This window comes from Salvelinus sp. IW2-2015, linkage group LG20 (assembly GCF_002910315.2).
Source record: "Salvelinus sp. IW2-2015 linkage group LG20, ASM291031v2, whole genome shotgun sequence".
NCBI classification, from domain to species: Eukaryota; Metazoa; Chordata; class Actinopteri; order Salmoniformes; family Salmonidae; genus Salvelinus; species Salvelinus sp. IW2-2015.
In genome coordinates, this window is record NC_036860.1 from 64,892,014 (window position 1) to 64,902,020 (window position 10,007).

General features: G+C 44.8%; 2 protein-coding genes across 5 annotated transcripts in view; one reads left to right on the plus strand and one right to left on the minus strand.

Moving 5' to 3' along the window:
* LOC111980378 (melanoma antigen recognized by T-cells 1-like) overlaps positions 1–3,304 on the plus strand; it is a 16,788-nt gene extending 13,484 nt beyond the window's left edge. Inside the window, exons 1-5 of one of the 4 annotated variants that reach the window (XM_024011104.2) lie at positions 14–239; positions 676–791; positions 996–1,092; positions 1,553–1,654; positions 2,706–3,304. In XM_024011104.2, the coding sequence (XP_023866872.1) occupies positions 727–791; positions 996–1,092; positions 1,553–1,654; positions 2,706–2,774 (333 nt within the window). In that variant the 5' untranslated portion in view covers positions 14–239; positions 676–726 and the 3' untranslated portion in view covers positions 2,775–3,304. The other 3 variants (XM_024011105.2, XM_024011103.1, XM_070449569.1) reach the window with 3 other exon arrangements.
* A 203-nt stretch (positions 3,305–3,507) lies between these two features.
* LOC111980377 (uncharacterized bromodomain-containing protein 10-like) overlaps positions 3,508–10,007 on the minus strand; it is a 27,305-nt gene continuing 20,805 nt past the window's right edge. The window contains exons 6-8 of the mRNA XM_024011102.1: positions 8,539–8,654; positions 8,248–8,411; positions 3,508–8,081 (exon numbers count right to left, since the gene is read on the minus strand). Of these exons, the coding sequence (XP_023866870.1) occupies positions 4,522–8,081; positions 8,248–8,411; positions 8,539–8,654 (3,840 nt within the window). The 3' untranslated portion in view covers positions 3,508–4,521. The remainder of the gene's footprint in view (positions 8,082–8,247; positions 8,412–8,538; positions 8,655–10,007) is intronic.

Sequence of the window (10,007 nt, forward strand, 5' to 3'; positions counted from 1 at the left end):
GCTGGGAGGGTTAGTAGTTAGAATTGTGTTTCACGCTAATTAGTCCAGTTCAATGGCCTTAAGCATGAGCGGGTGAACTCGTGACGGTCATAAGAATAATTTTCCTCCCCTCATAGTTCTAACCCTTTCTCAAGTCAGAGATTTAAGTTTAAAAAAGTGAGACTGAGAACTTTGGGAAACAGTGTTGGGAAGCAATTTAGACGGACCGGATCCTTTCACAATCTAACTATCCACTTTAGGTAAGACGATGCTTCTTTAAAAAAAAAAAAACGCAGACCAAACACTGACAGCCTTGATGCACAGGCCATTCAGATATTCTATTCAACTATATAATTTWATTTTTTTAATTATGGCATTTTCTAAATTATCAATTGTCTCTGGATTTACAGAGCCTATGGCATATATTATGCTTGATGGACTAAGATATTGATCCCAATTCAAAAATTGCTACAAAAATAAACACTACAGTGTATATATACATACAGTATATGCATAGGCCTACAGAAATCACATAAATGATCTCATCTGATGTGTTAAAAATTGCTTTGAAATGGAGTGTGAAATACATGTGCACATMTCAGGAACAAATGCTGAATCTACCAGTCTCATACTTGACCAATGGTTCACAGTATGMAATTGATGTTGCTATTAACATGTAATAACCATATCCTACAGTTTATAGCCCAACGGTATTCCTCAGGTGTAGTCACTGGGTGGTTCAAAGAGATGCCTCGCGGTAACTTCAATGTTTATTTTGCAAGCAGAGGAGGACCCCATGTCAGGACCGAAGAGTTAGTGGATTATTCTTTTTTTTTTTTACGGTGACAATATCAGACTATTGACTCTATTTATGGGCAGGCCTGATAGAAATTCAGAACTTTATTTGATTTTTTTTAAAGCTTTTGTTTTTTGTTATGCTGCATCTCAATCTTAATGGATCATTTGGTGAAGAAAGTATTATTAATTTAGTGTTTTATTTTCTTTGTGTGCCACAGGGCAGCAGGCATAGTTCTGTTGGTCTTCATACTTGCAGCTCTTCTCATCCTCGGATGCTGGTATTTTAGGAGGAGATGCGGGTACAAAATGATTAGGGTAAGATTAGTCCAGCACTTGCATGGCCAAGGGTGCATATTTCAATAGTCTTAATAAATGGCTTCCTCTCTACTTTCCTTAYTCTGTGGTGATCTGAAGAGAATGGGCTTAGGCTTTCACCTGGAGTTATTTCCAATGATTCTATGTCTATGATTCTCRTCAGTTAAGATAAAGGAGGATACAAAGAGGGATAGCTGCATTGATGTACATCAACTTGGCAATGGGTTTAGGGGAGCTCCCACCACACTGGTTCCTTTAGAACAGATCTGAAAACTCAGAAGAAAAGTGTATGTATGGGTTGCTTTCCCAGTGAACACAAGATGTTGAAAATACTTATTTTTAATGTCTTTTCAACCAAAAAGACAATATTTTCATGTGTTGTGCTCATAGGTTTTCGACAGGGCTTATACCTCCTGTTCCCCTGTTGTTTTCTTTTCCTCTCGTGTTATTCTCCCCACAGAGCCCAAGATCAGGGTCCCTGCCAGGATTCAGTGGAGGACAGATCAACGAGGGAGGAGCCACAGCAGAAAACAAGATGGGCCTCAGTGACCTCCGACCTTTGGTAAAACACTGGATGTACTGGGGGGGAAGCAACGGTGGTCAGGGCCCGTATTAATAAAGCATCTCAGAGTAGGACTGCTGCTCTAGGATCAGTTTTTGCCTAGTAGATCATACTGAATAAGATTACATGGACAGAGGGACCCTGATCCTAGATCAGCACTCCTCTAAGGCGCTTTATGAATATGGGCCCAGAGCGCTCTTTTTTCAGAGTATTTGATAAGTTTTATTGAATGAAGGTGTTTTTGTGAGGTTTAAATCTCTATACAAACTTAGAGAAGTGAGGAGAGAATTTGTTTATACCAAAGTAGTGGTGGAACCGATCCCATGATGCAGACATGGGCAGTTATGCGCTGGAAGGCAATGGTGTGACCAACCCCAGGCCACAATCATTATCTTGTCATAGGATACTGCTTTCCTCTGACTATACAGACAACAACACAACCATGAAGGAAGGACCTTTTGTTCAAATCTCCATTACTCTTCTGAGAATGAAAGGGCAATAAAGCCAAAGGTCATGTGAGCTGCCTGATGCAATATGACTGGTGGCGGTTCAGTCTGAGATTATGTCACCAGACCCGTCAGGAGGGGATTATGATCTGGAATTCATAGGGGTGTTAGGAAGGGGTGGTTTGGATCAGAGTGGTGGGGGAGGGGTGGTGTGTGTGATATTCTACTGGAAAAGGTTAACCTTTCTTTGTTCAGAGGAAAACATTTTGACTTGAGGGCTTTTTCCACGACTGAGACGAACCAAGCTGTACTGAGCTGTCCGATGCATCCACCATAGTTGCTGAAATCATTTCGGAAAGGACGATGGGAAAAGAAAATAAGAACATATTCAGAGACTGCAGTTGAAAACTAGCCAACTGTCATTTTTACAGTAATGTTGACTACTGTGCACTGTACCTGTAAAACTAAATGTCATAACGTAAGCGAGCTCATTTTGGTTTGGCCCGGCCCAATAGTGTAAAAATGGAAATAGTATTTCAATCATCAAAGAGTGGCTTATCCTGCTTGTTTTCTAAATGATGTGTGTTTGACTTGATGTGTTTCAGGTTCCCAATGCCCCTCCTGCATATGAGACGATATCATCAGGACCCCTACCTCCTCCCTACTCTCCCTAATAACAACAGTCCTCTGTGGATAACCAAAAAGATYAAAACTATTAACTTAATGTGTTGTCTTATTTAAACTTTATATCAATGAAGAAAAAGCTTTTGATGAAAATACTATTAGCACTCTATATTTACAATTACACGATTTACTATATTTTACCATATTTTATGTTTTTTTTCCTATCTTGTATTTTTTTTWATGTGTATTTCTCCAAAACTTGTGTGTGTTATGTGTTCCTCAAGGTTATATTTCTGAAGGTTCAGCAAACAAGACCCTTCTATCAATACTTGAATAACAGTATATTAATCGATWACAACAAAGTCGTACTTAGGAAATTGCTTGTTCATTTAAGATAACCAACGTAAAAAAAAAAAAAGTATATCTGCAATTGAGAATCCATAGTAATTTAAAGACAATAATGTCGGCRTGATCGTTGGCTAAGTATTTCAACATGTACTTATGAAAGGATTTGAAAATGATGGAATGGTTATCCCCTATAAAATTCTGCAGACACATTTCAATAAAAATATAAAGRTTACCAAGGGTCTAATTCAAATGAACACCACAAAACCCTCTATGGAGGACAGTTACACCAGTTACTTCCAAGCAGAAATGTCCACAGTTATGCAACGAAAATGGGCCAATTAAATACTTAGAAAAATATATATGGTAGGAAAAATATATATAAATATATATATGGGCTTCAACATTTCAATAAATCATTTAGAAGTTGCATTTCAATCATGTGAAAGACCAGTTTATTTTCCAAATAGTTGATGGAAATAAGACTGAACCAATGTAGACACCAATGTAATAAAATGTAGACACCGACATGCCTCTTGAGTAGGCAACACACCGGCAGAACGTATACAACAGGTCAGAGGGAAAGACCTAAGAGTGTGGTAGACAGAATAAAAACAAGTGTTGTTCCAATCTAACAAATTATATTGATATAATTTCAAAATTATAATTAATGTCAATGAAACGTATTACAATCACATTCAAATCCATTTGTCTACCCTTCAAACCAAGCAATTTACAACATATTTATTACTGGCCAAGAAAAAGGTTGTTTGTTTTTTTTTATTAAAAAAATGTCCAAATTGATCTTCAAACTTTGTGAAAAGGAAACTCTAAAATGCTGTTTGCTTTAAGAAATAGAAAACCCATCACAAATACATTGCCACCTACATTTCTTGAGCAAACTGTTTGAGTCAGCTATAGAGGTTTATCTAGCGTTGCTTAAAGCTGCAATGTCACTTTTTGGGTGACCTGACKAAATTCACATAGAAATYCGTTATAGATCTGTCATTCTTATTGAAAGCAAGTCTAAGAAGRGGTAGATCTGTTCCATGTGCGTTCTCTCTATGCTTCCCGTTCATAAGTGTTGTTTTTGCGTCAAACAGCTGAAAATACWATATTTTRWGTTATGGAAAAMATATTTCACAGCAGTTTAGATGGTACAATGATTCTCTACACTATACTTGCTTGTTTTACCACAAACTCAAACTAGGGGAACTATTAGAATTTTAGCAACCAGGAAATGGCAGAGCCATTTCTGCATAGTGCATCTTTAAACACACTTTGATATGCAAAGTAAAAATACAGCTCAACCAGGCAGTTTCTCAACCGACTCCCACCTTCTACCAAAAATATTCTAGAATGTTCTAGATATTCTAGATGCAGTCCAGAACACAAKGTTTGCTGGAATATGTGTCTTCTTCATCACAGACAATGCTACTGGCTTTCAGTCTTTCAGTTGATAGGGCCACTTCTGTCAGCCTGGGTAGGCATCCAGGGATTGTCAGTATTTACAGGAGGCAGGGGCAACACTCTCCCAGTGGATTTCGGAGTTACAATCAACGTAGCCAAAGGCTTGTTAGCTATCTCTGGCAGGCCTGTGTTGGCGGTAGGGCCTCTAACCGTGTTTAAAACAMCCKCATCAGGACTCACTAGTAGCTTGGTGGTGGGGCTGGTTGTTRGCACTGCTGATGCAGGCACATGTGAAGCCAACAAAGGGCGCTTGCCTAGGCCCAGTATCTGCTGCTGCCAAGGATTGGATAAAACAATGGGCATGCGGATAGTCTCTGCCGACATCACCGTCCTGACAGGTTGAGCCGGTGTCATGATTACAGTGCTGTTGGATGGAGGCACAGTTGCCACAGGAGATGTTTTGCTACCGAAGGCACCCCCAAGGGGCGGTACAGTCACCACAGGTAGAGACTGCATCCTGGAGAAGGTGCTCCCGATCGGCGGAACAGCTACCGTCGGTAGGACCTGCGTCCGTGTGGAGAACGCTCCCATAGGTTGCACGAACGACGTTATCTGCTGTGTTGTGAGTGGTGCGTAGTTGATGCCAAGTCCCGTGTTCAAAGGGAGCTGCTTTGTTGGGCTCTGTAGAGCTTCTGCTGTTTGAGCTGCACTGGGACTTGCTGGCACGGAGGAGAGTGACAAGCCGCCCATCCCTTCCGGMTGAGTTAAAGGTGGAGCTGCCACCACATTAGCTAGGCCAGTGAGTATYGTGGCCGGAGCAGGGAGCCGGTGTAAAACTGGAGGAGAACCGTTGGTGGTGGTGCTGGTGACCAATAGTGGAGCTCGAATCTCCATTGTCTGGCGAGGGACAGTGAAAGAAACCGGGAGAGAGGGTCCAACTTTCTCAGCGGACGGCGCTGCCAGGGTTAGTGATCTAAGTGCTGCTTGTTGAGACTGGTGCGTCCTTGGTTGTGTGGCCATTCTGGGGCCTTGTGCAGGTGTGGCTAGCCCAGGTAACGTTGGCCCTCGTGGGACACTGGTCGTTGGGCTCGCTCCCCTGGGACTAGGAGCTGCCAAGGGCACTGCAGGGCTGGATATTATGAGGACATGCTGGCCAGGCCCAAGGCCTTGAGGGGGAACAACAAAACGGGTGTTGTTGAGCAGAATCTGTGTGCCGCCTGCAAGCGGTGCAGGGGTGTTAATGACAATCTTCTGTTGCACAGTTGTGGTGGTGGTGCTGGTGACAGGATTGGTATTACCAGCCGGCCGCACTGGAGTGGACTGCTGAGTGGATCTAGTGGCAATTGGAGACTGTGGAGTACTTATTTGAGGAGGTGTGGTGACCCCGCTTACACAGTGAGAGTGGTGAGACTGAGAAACCTGGGCCGGTGGTGTGAGAGGGGATGTTTTGACAAAGCTTAACGGTGTCGTGACCGGCACTGGTAGTTGTGGGTTGCTGGTGATTAAACCTCTGATTATCGAAGACCGTGGTTGCCCAGTTACCTTGCTTAGATTGGGGATCACAGAGGACGAAGGGATGCCTTGTAGTTGAGATCCAGACAGGCGTGTGGAAGAGGGCAAATGTGCAGTGCTAGTGATAAGGTGAGACGACGTGGTTGTAAGAAGTGCTGCCTGTGTGCCAGACACAGATGTGCTTTTTAAAGTAGATTGTYCAAGTGCACTTGCCTGTTGTGGTAGCCTTATCGGAGATCCTGGAAGCAGATTGATGCGCTGGACCTTATTCAAGGCTCCGAAGTTTGCACTGCTGAWYGCTTGACCAAAGTTGAGTCCGATCTTCATTGCTTCATTGGGTATTGACGTGGTCAGGGATTGTGCCCCAGACACTGAAAACTGTRTTGGAATGCTACTTGTTGCGTGGGATGCCTGGGCTGGTGATTGGCTGATGAACATCAACCTTTGCCCTYGAAGAGCGGAGGGAGCTGTAGTGGAAGTGACTTTGGTTGCAGCCATAGATGTGATGTTGGACGAGGGAGAGACCAGGATGAACTTTGTGAATGGGGACCTCTCATCTGGACATACCCTTTTCAAAACAGGTTTAGTGACAACCTGGACAAGAGACGTCTGGGTGGCGCCTGCTGGGTTACCAGGTACAGTGATGATGCTTTTAGGTAGCTGTGAGTTCACAGCAACTGTAGATGAGATGTTGCAGCCCTGGTTTACAGCAATGGTAACAGCAGAGCCCGCTGTCTGACCTGTGGCCTGAATGCCAGCAGTGATCGAAGACTGGCGTGCAGTTGTTGAACTCGTGACAGTTGAAGACCGTAATGGTGCCGGTCCTAATTGCGCCCGGGCTACAGTCGCGCTTGTGACCACTGGGACCGTGGGGGCAGCAGGTGGAGAGGTCTTGGACACCAGGAAGGCTTTGAACTGTGGAGAGATGATGACGGGACTGGCAGGTAACAAACCAGATGTACTCTGATCAGACGTCTGCACCTTGACTACTCCAGTGTTGCCCCCCCTAGTGGTGACTAGGATGGARTGCGAGTCCCTTATACACACGGTCTTCAGCTCTTGTTTAGGGTCCGGAGGTTTACTGGGATCAGTAAAAGCTGTGGGGTTGGATGGTGATCTATTTGGTATAACATTTTGGGTKGTGCTACTCACTTTAGGACCAGGGAGTTGGACAACCTTGTAGCCTGTTGTAAGAGAGGTTGTCTGCAACCTAGGGGAGTTGGTAGGAGAGGGTGTACCTCCCTTTAGCGGTGCCACTTGTTGTATGGGGATCCGGTTGTCATGACTTTGCGGCGTGGTGAATCCAGAGCTTTGTGACAGTGGAGTGGTCGCTTTGGAGGCTGGGACCTGGATTGTCCTTGGTTGCTGGGGGTGACTCTGACCCTCTGACTTTTGAATGAGCAAGTTCGAAGGTAGGATGACCACTTGCTGCATTAGCTTATCCCCCGTTTTCTGGTCCAGGATTGGCTGCACTGCCATTTTCATAGGGCTTCCAGCTTTCCTGACCAGACCCATACCCTCGGGCATCTTGTAGACAACATGTACGGGGGTCTTTGGTATGGGCGTGGTATGGGACATCTGTGTGTGTTTAGGTGTGGGTGTTGTTGGTTGCGGTAACTGTTGAGATCTTTGTGGTAAAGAATGTTTAACTTTAGTAACTTGCAGGGAAGAAGCACAGGCTAAGCTATGAGCCTGACCAACATGGCTGATAACACCTGGCTGATGATGAATTAAAGTAACTTTATTACCAACACTCTTAGCCAGCAGGGTATATAGCTGAATGGGTTTGTGAGTCCTTTGGACACCAGCCATCGGTGTAGTTATAACCACTGGGCTTGTTTCTCCAACCTGCTGTGCTGCTGGATTCGCTTCCCTGGATCTGTTTTCCACTTCAGCTTCAGGGGAAGTCGTCAGTTCYTCACTGTTGATCCTGCCTCTCTTAATGAGGCTTGAGTTCTCATCTAAATCACTCTGCAGACGCTTCAAGCCCCGAGTGGAAGGCCTGTGCTCGTTCAAGGTCAACATCTCTTGTCTGGTTACCACAGTGAAGCTGCCTCTCAATGCCTCTGTTCCAAACTGCCCTGAGTCCTCTGAAAAAAAGAGACACATTCAATGTATTTCAACTTGCACTACCAATGATTTTACTGATACAAATCGTTATGTGATTTCAATGCAATGTATAATAAATAGCCTACACGTTATATGCTTTTCCATAATGTCTTACTGCACTTCACCCACAAATAAATCACAAGTTACCTTCCGCCCACAGGATCCTCTGAACAGTCTGATCCTGCTGTTCCTCCGCTTCAGTCAGTCTGGTGTTTTCAGTGAACGAAGTGCTTCTATCCACATCCTCTCTGACAAAGTTGTCATAGTCAGGGTGCTTTTTGAAGTCGTCAAAATCCTTTTTCAAACGTAGCCTGTGGGGAAAGATTACATCTAAATGAAAAATAAAAGCCATCGAGGAGTCAATGATGTGTTATGCTAGACATGCTTTGTAAACATAGTTTTCTGATATTATAACCGCCTTCAGGCGAGTGGTGATACCTGTTCCTATGGAAAGCCTTGACCAGTTTGGGTTCCCATGGGGAGAGCTCGTTGAGTAGCCTTATGAGAGTGATGTGCAGATCTTTCACGGCTTCTTTCCTGAAGCACCACCTTCCCTGTAAAAACAAACAAAAACTCACAACATCAAGAATAAAAAGGCCCAATGGTTGAGAGCACATACCGCTGTATTCTGCATTCTCCCTCTCATAGTAGACAATCCATATATATATATATAAACTCAGCAAAAGAAACGTCCTCTCACTGTCAATTGCGTTTATTTTCAGCAAACTTAACATGTGTAAATATTTGTATTAACATAAGATTCAACAACTGAGACATAAACTGAACAAGTTCCACAGAAATTGAATAATGTGTCCCTGAACAAGGGGGGTCAAAATCAAAAGTAACAGTCAGTATCTGGTGTGGCCACCAGCTGCATTAAGTACTGCAGTGCATCTCCTCCTCATGGACTGCACCAGATTTGCCCGTTCTTGCTGTGAGACATTACCCCACTCTTTCACCAAGGCACCTGCAAGTTCCTGGACATTTATGGGGGGGGAATGGCCCTAGCCCTCACCCTCCGATCCAACAGGTCCCAGACGTGCTCAATGGGATTGAGATCCGGGCTCTTCGCTGCCCATGGCAGAACACTGACATTCCTGTCTTGCAGGAAATCACGCACAGAACGAGCAGTATGGCTGGTGGCATTGTCATGCTGGAGGCTGTCAGGATGAGCCTGCAGGAAGAGTACCACGAGGGAGGAGGATGTCATCCCTGTAACGCACAGCGTTGAGATTGCCTGCAATGATAACAAGCTCAGTCCGATGATGCTGTGACACACCACCCCAGACCATGWCGGACCCTCCACTTCCAAATTGATCCCACTCCAGAGTACCGGACCCTCCAGACGATAAACGCGATTCCGACCATCACCCCTGGTGAGTCAAAACCACGACTCGTCAGTGAAGAGCACTTTCTGACAGTCCTGTCTGGTCCAGCGATGGTGGGTTTGTGCCCATAGGCGACGTTGTTGCCAGTGATGTCTGGTGAGGAGCTGTATTACAACAGGTCTACAAGCCCTCAGTCCAGCCTCTCTCAGCNGGGTTTGTGCCCATAGGCGACGTTGTTGCCAGTGATGTCTGGTGAGGAGCTGTATTACAACAGGTCTACAAGCCCTCAGTCCAGCCTCTCTCAGCCTATTGCGGACAGTCTGAGCACCGATGGAGGGTTTGTGTGTTCCTGGTGAAACTCGGGCAGTCGTTGTTGCCATCCTGTACCTGTCCCACAGGTGTTATGTTTGGATGTACCAATCCTGTGCAGGTGTTGTTACATGGTCTGCCACTGCGTACATGGTCTGCCACTGCGTTGTTACATGGTCTCCCTGTAGCGCTGTCTTAGGCGTCTCACAGTACGGACATTGCAATTTATTGCCCTGGCCACATCTGCAGTCCTCATGCCTCCTTGCAGCA